Consider the following 18,324-nt stretch of genomic DNA (forward strand, 5'->3'; position numbering starts at 1 on the left):
GTAATCCTTGCAAAAACTGCCCATGCGCGCACATATAGGTACATGGTTTTTATTTTACTTTTCATTAAAGTCTAATTCATTGTTAATAGGGGGTTGGAGGCGGGTGGGGGAGCGGAGCAGAGTTCCAACGAGTTTGTAACCAACTCCCAACCTAATCCTATACTTATAATGGTAAGTACAAAAAAATCTGAAAAAATGAATCGCTGTCATAAATATTGTTGCATTAAATATTGTTGTATTATATATATATATATATATATATATATATATATATATATATATATATATATATATATATATATATATATATATATATATATATATTAAGTATTATGGGGACGATTATGATGCGGCCCGTATAAGCTCCAACCTGCGGTCGGAGCCTTCAGGGCCGCATTGTAATGGGCCGCGCGGGTTCCTTTCCGACTCCTCATTAGGATGGAGACGGTCGCAAAGGAAACTGGCCAGTCAAAAGCCGGCTAATAATCTCAAGGGTGGGCCTTTCCGCCCTTGAGATTACGATGCACGTTTTCCGACATGGATTCCAAGCCGGCCTCTCCTACTTGGAAACCATGTTGGAAAGCATGTTTGGGGGCCCCCAGCAGGGCCCCCTTTGGTGCATGGCCTCTGTTTGGTGGCCGAGGGGGCACCCCTGTTGATCCCTGCACCTTGTGGCAGGCACCTTGTGGCACCTGTCATGGGGTGCAGGGATGAACTGCACCTCCTTTCCCTCAATAGGAGCTTGTGTTACGGCCGGTTTTAAAGCCAAGTCGACCCCCAGAGGATATGACCTCTTACAGGCCTATATCCCTGAACTGAATATAAAATCTTGAGCAAGGTATTAGTGCTACGCTTGCTCCCGCTGCTCCCACATTTGATACACACAGGTCAACGCAATTTGTTTTAAGGGTGGGTGGAGCTTGCAGAGCTGCCCTACACGGAATTCCGCAAAGTTGCTACACTCGCCCACCCCTACTTTAATGTTTGATATTTTATGATGAAATGCGCATGCATTCATACTCTCAGGTAATCACAAGTGAGAGCCCACCTGTTGACATCCCTGTCCCACCCCTCTGCATGGTCTGCTAGTTCTCTTTCCTGTGTTCTTGAAACACCTGGATATGTTTTTTCTTTTTTTAAATTCTTCTAATCTTTTCTTCTTGTCCCATTTTTTGATCAAACTCAGTAAATCAGTGACAGGACTCAGAGTTGCTTGTGTTTTTTTAATTACTTTGCTGTGATCTCGCAGACAGCTGCCCGGGCCCTCTCATAGGCAGCTCTGATACCTTGTCTGTTGTTTACACGTCTCAAAGGGCGACATGCAGTGCCAGGTCCCCAAGTTAGCCTGGAACTTGGCTGGAGGTTGTTTTGCCTTGCAGCCGCCTCGCTGCATCCCTGCCATTTTTAAATGATGACTTCACCCCAGCGGCAGCACTAGGCCCAAGAGGAGGGTGGCAGGGTAGGAAGGGGAGGGGAGGTTCCGGGAAGGAGGAGAGCTCGTAGCAGAGAGGGCCGGGGCGTTACATCATCATGTGACTTGGGCTGCAATTAAATGGTAAGGATGTGACTCACAGGGGCTAGTTAAGCTTTGGCTCCAGTTCTACACATGCACTCACTCCGGGGCTCTTACTTTTGGCACATAGAGAAAGGTCTCGCTCATTGACGAGTCACTATTTGTTAAGATGTTATTAAATGTGCATTATTTTACATGTTTAGTATAACTAGTGGTGGGTGCAACTCCACTGTGTGGCGTAGACAGACTTTTTGCCAAACTCCACCTCCCAAGCAGAGTGCGGAGTGACAAAAACTGAGTGAACTCCGCTGGCGGAGCTGAATTTGCCGCCCACCCTTAGTTTTGTTCCACATTGAAACACCTCATTTAATATACAGCTGTTCTCTCGAATCCTCCGTGCAACAGGCCTTTGACACCTTGGGCTGAGATATCAAGTTTGCTGCATTAGTGCATTTCAAATACATCCTACCTACATACGCCGGGTCAAACTTTTATACACTCATCCCACTGCGAGAGCTACAATGGGAACACATATCTCATCTTAGTATTGGGTGTTCAGTAGCACCAGACAGGGATGTCCGCTCTCACCACTGCTCTTTGTGCTTGCACTAGAACCTTTGGTGCAACAAATTTGACGGGCTGCACATGGATAGGGTATCCCACAAGGCCCAATGTTGTATGCCATATCGTTATATGCCAAAGACATGGCATTATATCTATGAGATCTCTCTCCAGACCTAACAGCGATCTCCAAACTTCTCTCCTCATTTGGTGACTTGTCTGGCCTCCGGCTCAATTACAATAAATCTTATGCTTTCTCCTTTACAGGTGCTTTTAACAAAATGGTCTGGTTGACTACAGATAGCGCCCCAAACTTTCCGGTATCTCGGTATACAAATATACAGTGAATGAAGTACTGCAAAAATATACCATAGAGCTATACTTACCAATAGCCCATATACCTCATTTACCATACATAAATCAGTCGGCAATGGAAAAGGTTCAATCGTTTATTTTGCAAAGCGCCCTATATAGGGGAGCCTCCCTCTGGTCACAGCTCGTAAAGGTGTTCAGAGGAGACTGCTGGATCACGTTCAAAACAGTGCATATATACTTTCGACATACCTCATGGAAACCCCGTACATGGAAAAGAACCAGTTCTTGACACACCAACAGGAAAACCCATATAAGGCACAATAGATTGGTTCGAAACTCTGCTAAAGATATTCCGGGGGGTAGGTCAGTAAAGGTGCCTCCCTTTCGTTCTGGTGCATGGGAGTACAGGCATGGCGCCTGCAAGAATGTGCTCATCCTACAAGAAAGAGCAGATGTGACCTTGAGTTTCCTAAGTTAGAATCAATGCTCTGTTCATAGCCCAGGCCGACCTTTCAGACTCTCCTCTCAGCAGCATGTCACGTGTCTTCCTTACTAACGAAAGAGGCCTCGGTAAATGAAACCAAGATGGCGTTTGTTCAATTCGGGCCCGATTCTTAAGATGTACATGGGTCGAGTGTATTTACAAGGGGGCTTCTATCGAAGTAGCAGATATATATTGGATACATTATGACAACAATTTATAGTATCGATTTCATATTTCTTCATGAAGCCAAAGATCTGTTTGATGGAAATCTCTTAGAGACCATCGCTTCAATAAATCACAAATAGGTTTTTGGTTTACTTTGCCTCTATTGGTGGCAGGACAACTGACTCTGCCCAAAATGGTTATGTGTTACCCCAACTGCTGTGCCAATTTGTCAACTTGCCAGTGGTAGTCAATCAATCAATCAATCAATCAATCAATCAAATGGTAGTGCCTGAAACGTTTTTTTGAACTGATAAATTCCTTATTAATTGATCTGATGTTGGGCCCTGATGGTGCAGGGTTAGTTTGCCCATGATGCAGCTGCCCCCGACAGCGGTGGCATAGGTGCCCCAGACTTCAAGGCCTACTACTTGGTGGGGCAGCTGCAATGGCTATTATAATGGTTAGCTGTCATAACCTGACTGAAATTGTTTATACACAACACATGCACAACAAGGGTAAGGTGCACCGCCTGATCTGTCCTGACGCCAGCACACCTTTACCATGTACTCTTTTACTGCACCTGGCTCTGGCACACTGGAAGATTACCCTGCATTACTCTGCCCCTCATGTGCATTATTCTCTGAACTCCCTCTCAGGGGTCTCCAAACATCCTTGGGTACTTTGACGGAGAGGAGATTGTGGCCCTGGGAACAGGCCGGGGTCACAACATTTTCTGCACTCTTTGAAGATCATACCCTCATGACCCACCAGGAATTTACTCAGACACATGGCCTCCCGAAAACACTTTCTTTAACGCATGTCAGCATCGTACGCTATGTTCGTAAACACTGGGCTCCAAATGGCTCCGAAGCAGTCACTCATGAATTTGTGCAAGCGATTAATTCTATGGACCATGGGAGCCCCCTAATTAGATGGCTAGATCGGGGCCTGCGTACACACCTGACAGTTTCCTTGGCCTCCTTACGGACAAACTGGGAGGAAGATCTCTAACATAGTCTCCATGATAAGGAATGGGCCTTTCTCATCGAATACTCCAGTAAAAACTTCCTGCAAACCTGTTTCAAATGTATACAGTTTTCCATGTTTCACAGGGTCCACCTTATGCTGCAAAAACTTCACTCCATTATACGTACCACCTCCATTGCCTGTCCACATCGTCACACATAGGAAGCGACCCTAACACACCTGCTATGGGCTTGTCACTATCTTTCTTCTTATTTAGCGGCTAGTCATACAGCCCTATCGGAATTGGCGAAGTCTGACCACTGGAAGGATGCCCGAACACTGCATTCTGGGTCTAGGTCTCAGGGCTCCAGAGTGTTGGCACACTTTGCTGACTTTTTGGCAAATCACTTCATCACAAAATGCTTGAAATCCCCTTTTGTACCCCTTGCCCGCTAGTAGCGTGAAAGGTTCTGCGGTGGAGCATGGCTGAAAGCTGTGCACTGTGTAGGGAAGAGTATTGTGGTTTATGGAAATGCCCCATAGTCATAGAATGGATGCACTGCTTGAATCATTTAGAGCCCCAGAAGCAGCTAAGGAATAATCCCTGCGTTTACTTGTCCCTTACTCAGCCCTGGGAATGTGCTAACCCTTGACTGTCTCTTCCTCCATTGCTGAGGACCGATAGTCTGTAGTGAGCCCTGCCGACGCTTTGCAAACCTAGTATCATCTTCACCACCACCAGCCATATGTTTTGGCATGTCATTCTAGCTGCAGCAAAACACCTAGACCGCATCCCTATAGAATATGTAGACATAGACATATGAGTTCCATCCCGGTACAGATTTTTCTACTCCACGGCACACCACCTATGCATACATGTATATGCAGGCAATAATGAGTTTGGGTAAGAGGAGGGAGGGTAGAATGATATTATGGCATTCTATGTGTTATATATATTTTTTTGCATTAAGTAGACCCATACATATGTCAGGTCAACCTTACTCCAAGCCTCTGATACTTTATATTACTAGCAACATTTCTACATGCCATTTCACCTGTTACTTTGCCTGAGAAATTTACAACGTGCTTTGTGTGTAAACATACCTACTGTATCACTGTCTGTACTTTTGACTGTTGTATCCTGTTGTGACGTATGCAATAGGTATGAATCACTAAAATGCAGTACAATTGTGTTAAAAAAAAGAAGCAAACCATCACTTTTGTTCCTCACACTAGTTTGTGGTACTAAGGGATTCATGATGCCTCTACCCTCTCTTTCAATTTTTCACCATCAGGTAATTTACATAGCCAGAAATCCCAAGGACAGCGTTGTCTCCTTCTACTTTTTTGAAAAGATTTTCAATTTGCAGCCTGAGCCTGGCCAGTGGGAGCAGTACCTCCAGAACTTCATGGATGGAAAGCGTAAGTTATTTCAAAGTGCATCAGATGAGTCCCTGCCCCTGCTTACTCCATGAGTCTTCCTTTGAACGCATGGCAGTATGTGTGCGAGTGTTTGAGGCGATGCGTTGGTAGCCAAGCTTCACAAGGCAATGGCTATACCACCAGGTTCCCTGATTGCGAGGAAGACACTGTTTTGCTGCACCTCAGTTACTCAGGTTTAGGAAAAAGTGACTTTGTGGTAGGATTAGTGCTAACAAATGGTGCACCCTAAAGGGATATGTAATACTTGTACAGGAGACATAGCATTGAAGCAGCCAGTTCCTAATTTGAGTCAGTGGTTGTAGGTGGGGCCCAATGGCACTCATTTTTGTGATTTTGACCCATTTTAGGTAGGGGAAGTATTATGTGGTGATGCCAGTTAAGCTTCAGCATGCAAAATTCTCCCAGACCTCAAAGATGGTCCTTCAATTCACAAGAATAAATCCTTAGCTAATAGAGTGGTAAAGAGCTGTCAGCCTTTTCTAGTTGAATGTGTTAAGCATTTAAGAGTACCAACCTGGACGATAAGTAATTGGCATGATTAGATAGAAATCTGATACCAATTTATGAAAATAAAGTGGCTTAATACAATGTTGGTCAGATACCGCGGTGGAAAGGAGACTGACCGACCTCCAGTCGGTGGTCATGACAGCCTAATTCAGTTGCATTCCCACATTTCCCTATGGGAGCATGTCTTACGCCCGTAAACCTACCGTATCACAAGTTCCCATAGGGAAATGTGAGGTTGCGTTCATCTCTGCACCGGGTGCCAGGCACCTCAGGTTGCCTTCCACGCAGTGCAGGATTCAACCTCAAACCCAAACCGGAGGCCACAGAGTGGGCCCCCAAACATGCTTTCCGATAAACTTTCCATGTCGGACAGCCCTACATGGAAAGCTTGTAGGATACCGCGCATCGTAATCCCAACAGCAGAAATGATGTCCATTGGCATTACGGGCCGGTTTCCAACTGGCCGACGGGCACCTTGAGCCCGTCAGAATCCAGCCGGAATGACAGGCTGGTTTCAATACCGACAGGCTGTATTGTAATCAGCCGGTCGGAAATGAAACCGATGATCTCAGTCAGAAAGCCTCCAACCTAAACTTTCCGAGCGATATCATAATAGGCCCCTAAGTGTATTTTTATCTAAATTTAGACACCAAAACAAACATGAACGGATACATACAAGCGGAGTGATGGATTTTAGAAGACTAATAAATCACAGCCTTACTGCAGATCTTTTGCATTGCAGTCAATAGGAAAAAGTGGTAGTGAATAACAGTCACTTGCAAGTTGAGTTGCATGGAACCCAAGCAAGGTTAAGGTGAGCAGGTCCTAGATCTAACCCATGACAATCAGTTCAATTTTCCCTGGCCTGTGTCGCCCGGGTGCAGTGTTGTCCTGGCTCCCCGTGGTGCTGAACAGGACACAGGTAAGAGCTGCTTTTTACTGCTTACATGGTGCTCAGGGGAACAAGATGCAAAAACATAACTAAGGGGTTGTTACTGATGTCGGTCGCAGGTTGGATGGAGTTCCCTCGGGGTGCGGCATTGAGTGCAGGGGTCGTTAGCCGTACTGGTGACCAACAAACCTTGGCAGCGTAAACTTTGTTGAAAAGTACTTCAACATCAGGTTTGCCAGGGAATATGGTAGTTGCTTGTACTTTCGTAAAAAGGCAGCACTACACTTCTCACAATGCACTAGACCATCTGGATTTGGGCGATCCCTCTAAGGGCCAGATAGCCAGAGATTCTTCAGGTCTGGAGCATTGTTTTACCTGCAGTTTTCAGGGGACTAGTGCCACTAGTCAAGGGCAGTCTGAGGATGTTTCAGGCTCTCACATGGGTCCCTCTGTCTGGTGGAACTGAGAGTTAGCCTACGAAAAAGCTCAATCAGGCAGTTCCAGGAGCATTACCGCAGGTGCACAGTATTCCTCTTTTAATGTGTGCAAGTACTGTTGCCCCAAACACAGAGCTCTTCTTTTTCTTCTTCGATGCAGGTTGATTCAGAATGGAGATTCTGGTATCTAGGGGGTCCCTTAAATCCTTGATTTAGGGGAGTTAGGGGCGTGGTAGCAATTAGACAATGGACTGCTAGTCCACCTCTGAAGTGACCACATCCATGGGTGTAGGTGACTTATTCTACCTAGAACTCACTATTTCTACCACCTGGCAGAAGTCTGTGTAGACCAGGCAGTCCACCCTAGAGGTGTGGCTGGCCCTCTGACTTTGTATGCCTCCTGCATACCTAATTTCCCTGTCCAGGAGCAAATGTGTCTGGGACTCGGGGAAGGTTGTTTCCTCCTATGGGAGGCAGACCTGGTGCATATAAGAGGCAGTGTGGCTTTTGAAACCCACCACCTTGATATGCTACTTCACTAGCCATCCTGAGAGGGAGGGGGTGTGAACTCCTTTCTGCTCAGGGTTTTGTTCCTAATGCTGGGACAACCAGGTGTGCAACCTCTAAGGCAGCCACCTGGATGCATGCCACATCGCCATCGACACAAGATTCATGTCAGGGGTAATGGGGCATGTTGTTTGATACCAAACACAACATATTTAGGCGGTAACATAATTGAGCTGCCAACTTCGAATTTGATTGCGTGCCAGCACATGTTATTCTATGGACTGCCTAGCACTTATAGAGTACTTTAATGATAAAGGCCACTATAGGGACATATAAGCTTGTACTTACATGCCCACACCTTTAATAGAATGCACCCTGCCTCTTGGACTCAGGAGGCCTTACTTAGGGGTGACAGGCAAATTTTAAAAGCAGTGCATTGACAAAGTTGAAATGGAGCAATTTACACTGTCTGTAATGGAAGCCCTGCGGTCGGTAGTTTACTTGGGTTAATCTGGGTGGCACAAACAGTGCTACAAGTCCTGGGGACCCCTTTACCACCCATGTCCTGGGTACCTCTGGTGCCATAGACCAGGGACTTTTAAGGGGGTTAAAGTCCTCTTCAATTGGGGTTCATAATTTGCACATAACAGTTTTAGGGAGAGAGCACTGGCAATGGGGCTGGGGCAGCAGGCTCCAGTGCACTTTCAGAGTCATAACCATCAGAATTTGAGCTAAAAGTGGTAGAGGGGCACTTTCCTACATCCATAACAACAAACAGGCAGTAAAGGATGAAAGAAGAAGAAAGGGAAACTTGAAATAACTGTGACAAAGGAAGACAGTAGGGATGAAAATGAAGCCTGAAGAGTGAGTTAAAGAGACAGAGAGTGGATGGGAGTGGATGAAAGAGACATCAGGTGTAATCAAAACTAGACAGCCTTGGTACTAGGAAAATCATACATTCAGCACCTTTGGCAGCAGGCTTCTGAGAGAAACTGAGCCCAAGATGTATACTTTTACAAATTAAGCAGTGTAAGCAGCCTGTTCCCACCCTCAAATAAGATATGGACTAGACTAGTTATTTACAGGGAGAATATACTGAGTGACTTAACTTGCATGAATGTATGAGATCATTGAGAATATGCAAAGTGGTACCTGCTTATTCAGTTATGCTGTGGGGAATGTTATGTTATGTTATTTTATAATAGTTTTATATCGCGCACAATTACTCGTGAGTATCCTGGCGCGCAAAATTACCGTGACCTGAGGAGCAAGGAGATTAAACCAGCTGGTTAAAGAGGAAAGTTTTAAGTTGTTTTTTAAGCAACCTGAGTCCTGAATATATCGTAAATCCAGGGGTAGGGAGTTCCATCTTGTGGCTGTTTTCACGGAGAGAGACTGACCTCCAAGCCGCATCCTATGGAATCTGGGAATCACCATCCGGCGTTGGGGGGCTGACCGCAGAGACCTGCTGGGAGCATAGTAAACAAAGCGCTTCCTAAGGTGCGTTGGTCCAGAGTGAGAGCTTTGAATTGCACTCTGTGGGCCAGCGTAGATCTCGAAGATGCTGTCTTATGCTTGATCTTCTAGAGATGTTGCACAGAAGTCTAGCCGTGGCATTCTGAATGGTCTGCAATTTTTTTACCAGATAGCCCGGAATGCCAATGTACAGGGCATTGGCATAATCAATGCGAGAAAGAATAAGCCCGGGTGACCATTTCCTTAGCTAGCCCAGGAAGCAGGGGTAAGAATCTACTTAGAGATTTAAGAGTGCCAAAGCACACTCCGGTGAGTTTCTTGATTTGCACTGAAAACTGAAGGTCTTCTCCAAACCGTACTCCCAAGATCTTTGCTGGGGCACCCTCAGAGTTAGGTTGAGAGAAGTCAGGTGGCCACAGAGTTTTTCTAAAGGCAGGCGGGAACTGACCGTACAGAAGGATCTCTGACTTATCCTAGTTGCACTTCAGTTGGGCAAGTGCAAGCCACTGAAACACCGACGCAAGACATTTCTGGGCAGATTCGGTCGACAAGTCAGAATCTTTCCAGGTAAATAGGAGCTAGGTGTCGTCTGCATACGCTATTATTTTTGCTCCCAGTTCCTCTGCCAGAAAGATCAACGGTGTCAAGTAGATATTAAAAAGCAAAAGGCTCAGAGTAGAACCCTGTGGGACTCCTGTGGATCTTTTCCTGGCAGCCGATGAGAAAGGTGGCATCCAGACCTGCTGGGTGCGTTCTTCAAGAAAAGATTTCAGCCAATCCCAAGTGGGGCCAACAATGCCAATGTCTGAGAGTCTGGTAAGAAGTAATTGGTGGGGCACTCTATCGAAGGCGGCAGAGAGATCAAGTTACACCAGCGCTGCTCTGCCACCTGCGTCCAGACATTCCCTAATCGCCTCAGCCATTTCCACCAGTGCAGTCTCGGTGACATATGATGCCCTAAAGCCGGATTGCGACAGGTGAAGAACACCGGATGACATAGGCCTCAAGCTGACGAAAACCCACCTTTTTGCAAACCTTAGACAGTGCCGGGAGGAGAGAGATGGGACGATAGCTGGCAAGTTTAAGCGGATCCAAGGAGGTTTTTTTTTAACAGTGGCAGAAGCTTAGCCTGTTTCCAAGTCAAGGGTACAGTAGCAGTCTGTAGGGATAGATTAATAATCGTGGTAACCTCGGGATAAACCACCTCAGCAACCCCAGCCAGAACTCTAGCTGGGCAAGGGTCAGTCGGAGAGCCCGACTTGAGAGATTTGAGAATGGCCAATGAATCAGACCCAACTATGGGCATGAACTACATAAATGGAGGCGCTGAGGGTGTGGGGACTGCAGGGGGCAGAGGAAAAATATCCCTTGACTCCCGGGAACCCGTCCCCAGGCTGTCTTGGATAGTCTGTATTTTTTCAATAAAAATAGAAGACAGCTCCTCACACAATTGCGTTGAGGCTGGAAGGGCTGACTGTTCAGCACAAGGAGTCAAGAAGCTTCTAACAATGGAGAAAATCTCCTTGCTATTGTTGTTGGCCTTAGCAATCCACTCCACATAAAAACTACTCTTCGCCTCCCTAACGGCTGCATAGTAGTTGCTCTGGGCTTTGCGAAGAGCGGATTTGGCCAGGGGGCAATACTCCAGACACCAGCATTGTTCAAGTTTTTTACAGCCCAATTTGAGCACTCTAAGAGAGTCCGAGTACCAGGGTTTAGGTGGAAATAGTCCCGGTCGTTTATTTGGCCGGAGTTTTGAGGCAGAGTCAGCCCCTTGGCTGATCCAGGTGGTAAAACTCTCTACCGCACCTTCAACACCATAGGCTGCCGGCGGGCGCAAGAGTAAGAGGGCTTTAGAAAGGGCTGGAATATCAATCTTCCGAACCGGCTTACTTTGGGCCATGGCTGGCAGGCCAGGGGGTTTCCCTATTGTCCAGGAGAACCGGATCAGATAATGATCAGACCAAGTGACCTGGAGGGGGTCAGTAACGGACATGGCAAAGTTGGAACACACTAGATCAAGTGTATGTCCGTCCTTGAGAGAGGGAGACTTGATCCACTGAGTCAGTTGTGCCAGATCAAACAAATCCATTAATTCTCTGGAATCAGGAGCCTCCGGGCAATCTAAATGGATGTTGAAATCGCCCAAGAGGAGGTAACATGAGAAGCGAAGGGCACGGGGAACAATGACATCATCCAGGGCTTTCGGAAATGTTCCGGAAGGACCAGGGGGGGGTTAAACTAAAGTACCACCCAGCGTGTAATGGGGGGACATAGCAATGGTGAAATCAAGGGCCTCCCCATCCACTACCCCCACAGATGGCTTGCTAGAGAAGGCCCAAGTGTCCCTGAACACCACTGCAAGCCCGCCCCCTTTCCCAATTTTACGATCTGCTCTCACAATTTATAGCCCGCAGGAATGGCCAGCTCGACCACGGGGGCACAGTGTTCATTAAGCCAGGTTTCAGTTATAAATAGAACATCTAGATATTCATCAGAGAGGAGCTCATAGATGTCCGGAGTATATTTCACCAAAGAGCGGGAGTTAATAAGCGCGTCTCAAATCAGATTCTCCCTCTCAATTCAAGAAGCAGAGGCTGACAGTTTAGTATGGAAACGAAATTGGCACGTGGGACAAGTCCTATAAAAACTGTGTAGGACAGCCCACTGATCCCTCCCCCTTGCACTTGGTGTTATCAAGCGTCAAAAGTTCCTTACGACTGAAGGACCTCCGACCATCCTGATGCTCACACATATGCTGGGCAGCATGACTGGCGCTGGGCGCTCCCGGGGCGTGGATGGGCGCAGACGGGCTTGCCTTTGGCGCGCTTTTGGCACGCCAGCGGAGCGCCCACTGAGCGCTCGCTCCAGCCTCATGATTTACACAATGAGAGCACTAACAGGGATCAGGTGTGAGAGCAGGGAGAGCCTAGACTGCTCACCTTGACTCACCCAAGATGGCATATCGGCACCACGGAGTGAGCACCGGCCTCCGGGGACCGCTACTAAGCCTCAAGGTAAAGAACAGTAAGGGATGACTGTACAAATAATGTGTTACAGTAAATTAGGTGCAATTTTACTAGTCAGATCTAAAAACGACGCAGTAGTAAAAAACAAAGTTTTAAAAAACAGAATTGTGCAAAATAAGCAGCTGAAACAGTGTAAATGCCAGAACTTAATTGAGTCACTAACAGTAGAACGCTAGTCTATCTCCCGGCTCACGCCTCAGAAGAGGTAACAGTGCGCGCTCGTTCTGGCCTCGGATTTTATGCAATGAGATCCGGGCTCACGTGTGAGAGCCGGAAGAGCCTAGACTGCTCACCTTGATTCACCCAAGATGGCGGATCGGCTCCACAGAGTGAGAACCGGCCTCTGGGGACCACTACTAAGCCTCAAAGTAAAGGGCAGTAAGTGATGACTGTACAAATAATGTGTCACAGTAAATTAGATGCAATTTTACTAGTCAGATCAAAAAGTGGCGCAGCAGTAAAAAACGAAGGTTTAAAAAACAGAATTGTGCACAATAAGCGGCTGAAACAGTGCAAATGCCAGAACTTTATTGAGTCACTAACAGTAGAACGCTAATCTATCGCCCGGCTCACGCCTCAGGAGAGGTAACCCTGAGGCCTAATGCTCTAAACATAGTCATGATGATGACTCTTGCAACCAGCAGGAGCCAGGAGGGGTGCAGTAGGGAAAACCAGTGTGTCTCACAGATAAACAGTGGAGATTAAGTTGTAAATTCCAGAGGTTGCATTGAATTGATGGTATTGTCCAGATGCTTGGATACATCACAGAGCTCCAAAACGGCAGCACTTGAGTTGATAAAGAATTTCTTAAACCATGTGAAGGGTGGCATCTAAGATGGTGAGTTGCCATGCATTAGGCATCCAAGATGGTGAGTTGCCATGCATTAGGCATACAAGATGGTGAGTTGCCATGCATTAGGCATAGACATAAGTTCAAAGACACACTAAGGGTCCGATTACAAGTTTGGCGGTGCGGCGCCGGGTCTACTCCGCTGCAGCACCACCAAACCCATGGTTGAGCCAGCCACCAGTTTACAAGTAATTCTCTTGTCTGACAGGCTTTTTTGTTTACGTATCCATGGCAGTGCCCTGAAAATGGGCACCGCAATAGGAACGCCAAAAACAGTTTCTGCAGTGCATGGGCTGAAAAGTCCATGCCGTGCAGGAACTCGGATGCATGCACACAGGGGGGCACATTACGTGTCCCCCTGCATGCACCCCATGGCGCAGAGGCACAACTTTGTTTCCTCTCTGCCTTGGTTTTCTGGGAAGAGGAACTGCCATGCAAACCGTGGCAGACAGGAAACATGTAATATGCTTGGCTGGACCACGGTGGTCCCACCAAACATATTGTGGCATTCTGACTGCTGCAACACTGCCAGGACACAGTGGTTCCCTGGCAGCTGTGGCGGGGCAATAGCGGTCTGACTGCCCTAATTGTAATAGGTTGATCAGAAGAGCACCATCGGCCTGCCCCCATGAGTCTGGCAGTCAGTGGACCTCCAGACTCAAAATGAGGCCCTTAGTCACATGTAAGTAACCCACTGCTGTTTGTTTAGGGCTGCCCTGCCATGTACCCTGAATCGAGGGTTAGACCAACACATTTTAGGGCTGATATCTGCATCACCGGACTAAAATGCATAAGTCTTGCATTATAGCACCCTCAACCAACCCCAAGAGGCACACTCTTCAAGGAGATGCATTTAAGCAGCAATTGCACTGGCAGTGAGTGTGCTGCTCTGACCAGACCAAAATATGCTCTGACTCAAAATAGGTTGGCGACTTGCTTCTGTTTACTTTATTAAGTCTTCACACATCATTAACGTTGAACAAACTGTAGGCTCCGGGGCCGGCCCTCAATGCTTAATTATCTCATACTATTAACACCACTGGGTTCGGACTCGCAACAGTAAGGCCAAGCCACTGACCTGAATCTAAACAAAACAAACGCCAGTACTGTTTTTTGTATTGGTAGTCAAATCAATACAGATGTAATGAAGGACTAAACAACATACGCTAAAGACTCATTTTTCTGTCTTAATTATTCTCTTTTATTTCTTATTTTTCAAAGGAAAAGTTTTTTAATTTTTGAGAAACATTTACAATTTTTCAAATTTCAACACAAATATAATATTAAAACATACACATATACAAATTTCAAATTTGTCATCCAAACCTCTCAATCTCTCTCACTCTACTCTCAATCCTCAATTACCCTTTTGCAACACTCACACATTCATGCACTCCTTTCACAATTATCTTTTTCTATTTACAATACAAATACAGTTGAATCTTTCTTAGAACAATACCATAGAAGAAATAGAATCAAAATTTCAACATGTTATGCTTGATTTTGACATTCGTATGGCTACAAATGGTCTACGAGTTACTAACTCTATGTTGGTAGCAGAGTTCTCTTCAGGACCAAAAATCTGCAAAACAAAAACAAGCAGGATTTGTTTTCTGACCCTTTCTTGCTCGCAAAAAGCTGTTTTACCTCCATTTGCCTCTGAATCTACTCTTACCTTCTCTTGATGTGGACTCAATCCACCCGACGTTAGACACTATATCACAAGACAAAATCGAGAGAACACAGCCAGAAACATAAGTGTTAATGCACCTAAACCGCCCGTGTCCTTAAGCAATCACCCTCATACTACAAATCCCAATCATCATTGTGCAGGGTATAACAGAAGGTACAAACCATACTGCAAATTGGAGATCGTAAATAATGAAAAAATGTTATGGAATGTGTTCAACTTTGTTCATTTTTCACAAACCAATTCGGTTGGTACGAGACTGCCCCCCTTTTTGACTCATTGTTTAACATTGTAAGAAAAAAACGGAGCATACTGTAATGTTCGAAGACTGCTTAGACGCAGTCTAGTTGTTGCGCACGCAGCAGTGCGTTAGCGCGGACGTGATACGTCACGCCCGCGCTTGGTATAAATAAAGGAGGCGTGGTCACGGAACTAGTCCGGACCACGCGGAGACCGAAAAGCGTGTCCCGTGTCCCCTCATTAGCGCGCAGCGGCAGGGGCGCTGCGCATGTGGCACACAGGCCACAACAATGGCGACGAGGGCCTAACGAGCCCATGCAGTGCCAGAAGCACTGATCACTTCCTCCTGCAGTCTACCCTCGGCGCTCCAGGCCCAGGCGGGCCCAGCTGACATCCACACGTGGAGCCCGACTTCTGGATAGTGACGCTGGCGCCGCGAGCGCACTGGACATTTTCCTCTCCTCCCACATCCTCCCCATCTCTGAGGTAGGAGGGCAGCACAGCCCTGAATTGCCCGTCACATCGGCCCCACTGTTGGCAGCGGTCAAGAAAATACACATTACCACCATTTTGTGTGGCCTGCACGGTGAGCCACACCCGGCCGGCAGTTCCTGCGCCCCACGTACCCAAGGCGTAAAGAGGCCCCCCCCCTCACCATGGCGAACATTCCGCCCATTGAGCCATTCACGGTCGATGGTGCACCGGCTTCCCTGGCCCCGAGGTGGAAGGACTGGGTGGAAAGACTTCAGTTTTACTTTGAGGGAGCTGGTACTGGGAGAGAAAGGCGCAGAGCGCTACTCCTTCATCTTGGTGGGAAGGCAATTTATCGGATCTATAAGACCCTGGTGGAAGCCACCCCCCACACCTACCTCACGCTACTCACCGCGCTCAACGCTCATTTCGAACCCATGCAAAGTAAGGACTATGAGCGTTTCATTTTCAGACAGGCACGTCAAAACGCTGAAGAATCCCTCGACGCATTCCATGGGCGCCTGAAAGAGCTAGCGAGCACGTGCGGATTCCGCGACGAGCAGGAAGAAATTCGCGGCCAAATCATCCAAGGCTGCTACTCCTCTGACCTGAGGGTGAAAATCCTCCAAGAAGATGGTAAACCCTTAGCGGACATGTTGAAACTAGGCCGCTCAAAGGAGTTGTCCCAGGCGAGAGCATCCCACATGGAAGCAGCGCTCCACAGACAAGTCAAGACGGAGCAGGTCCATGTAGCGGAGCATGTCAACGTGGTGCGGCCGAAACAGCGCCCTACTGGAAGAGGAAGACCGCCGGACCGCCGACAAGACTGTGGGTACTGTGGAGGTGCGCAGCATCGGGCGCAAGACTGCCCAGCGCGAGGGAGGAAATGCGGGTCATGCGGACGCATGAACCACTTCGCATCCGTTTGCAGATCATCCAAACCAAAACCTGAGGCCGCTCATGCTGTACGGGAAGACCCTGAGAGCGAAGACATGGATGACGACGCGAACAACTACTCTGTGCACTATGTGTTCGCCATAGACCAGCCGCAGAGGAAGAAACGGAGACTTCCAAAGTGCAGGTTGACAATACTGCACCAAGAGGTGAAGGCGACAATCGACACAGGGGCCTCGATCGAACTCATGGCAGCTAACGTCTACAACCAACTGAGAAACAAGCCGACCCTGAAACCAGCCAAGATTAGAGTTTTTGCCTATGGTCAAAAGACACCTATACCACTAATTGGGTGCTTCCAAACGGAGATACAACATCAAGACCAAAGGACGCCTTCGACCATCTACGTCACCAAAGAAGGCAGCGGGATGCTACTCAGCGGCCAAACGGCGGAAGAACTACACCTGATATCATTCGCTATGGCGGTGTTGGAAGAAGAGTTGGACACGATCCTCGAAGAGTTCGAAGACACCTTCAAGGGCATTGGCTGTCTCCGCGGAAAAGAAGTTTCGCTACACATTGACCGATCCATTCAGCCCGTGGCTCTTCGGCACAGACGTATAGCGTTCCACCTAAGGAAAAAGGTGGAGCAAGAACTAGAAGAACTCGAAAGACAAGGCATAATTGAGAAGGTCAGTGGACCCACCCCTTGGGTGTCGCCGATCGTCGTAGCGCGGAAGCCCAAACAACCAGGACAAGTCCGCATATGCGTCGACATGCGCCTGCCCAACGCAGCGGTGAGAAGAGAGAGACATCTAACACCGACCATAGATGACATCCTCGGTGAGCTCAATGGAGCTAAATGGTTCTCCAAAATGGACCTAAGATCAGGTTACCATCAGTTAACATTGCACCCGGACTCCAGGTATATCACCACATTTTCTACTCATGTGGGACTCCGGCGTTATCGACGACTTAATTTCGGGATATCAAGCGCCACAGAAGTCTTCCAGAATACAACTCGAGAAGTCCTAAGCGGAATCACAGGGGTCCTAAACGTCAGCCATGACCTGCTGATATACGCTAACACCGTGGAAGAACACCACCAGAGGCTCCGAAGCGTACTACAAAGAATCAAGGAATCAGGCCTAACTCTTCATCGGGAAAAGTGTCAATTCCTACAGAACCGAATCAGTTTTTTTGGATACACATTCTCCGACAAAGGAGTGGCCCCCGACCCTGAAAAAGTGAGAGACGTACAAGCAGCCCCGGCGCCCACCAATACATCGGAAGTTCGGAGCTTCCTGGGGATGGTGAACTTCTGTGGGCGGTTCATCCCCGACCTGTCAAACATCACCAGACCACTACGGGAGCTCACCAAAACCACCACCCCCTGGCAGTGGGGGGACGAACAAGAGGATGCATTTCAGGCCACGAAGGCGGCCCTGTCGGCCAACACAACCCTCTCATACTTCGACCCGACTAAGGAAACCAACATAGCGGTAGACGCTAGCCTGTATGGACTGGGAGCAGTGCTAACACAGAACCAAGGAGGTGAGGATTGGGCACCCATAGCCTATGCAAGCCGGTCACTGACAGAGACCGAACAACGCTACTCCCAAATAGAGAGAGAGGCCATTGCCATCCACTGGGCCTGCAGGCATTTCCATGTATACGTGTACGGACACCCATTCACCGTCTCCACTGACCATAAGCCCCTGCTACCCCTATTCAAAGGATCGGTATCCAAACCTCCACCTAGAATCGAAAAGTGGATCCTGCAACTTCAAGAATATGATTACAAGCTGGAGTTCAAGCCAGGTGCAACCAATCCCGCTGACTACCTCTCCAGACATCCGAGAGCAGCAACCACCCAAGAAAAGG

General features: G+C 47.6%; 1 protein-coding gene across 2 annotated transcripts in view; it reads left to right on the plus strand.

Moving 5' to 3' along the window:
• Positions 1–18,324, plus strand: part of LOC144768561 (sulfotransferase 1C1-like) — a 284,323-nt gene that overhangs the window by 192,851 nt on the left and 73,148 nt on the right. For both annotated transcript variants that reach the window (XM_078652333.1, XM_078652334.1), the window contains one exon: positions 5,300–5,426. In XM_078652333.1, the coding sequence (XP_078508459.1) occupies positions 5,300–5,426 (127 nt within the window). The remainder of the gene's footprint in view (positions 1–5,299; positions 5,427–18,324) is intronic.

This window comes from Lissotriton helveticus, chromosome 7 (genome assembly GCF_964261635.1).
Source record: "Lissotriton helveticus chromosome 7, aLisHel1.1, whole genome shotgun sequence".
NCBI classification, from domain to species: Eukaryota; Metazoa; Chordata; class Amphibia; order Caudata; family Salamandridae; genus Lissotriton; species Lissotriton helveticus.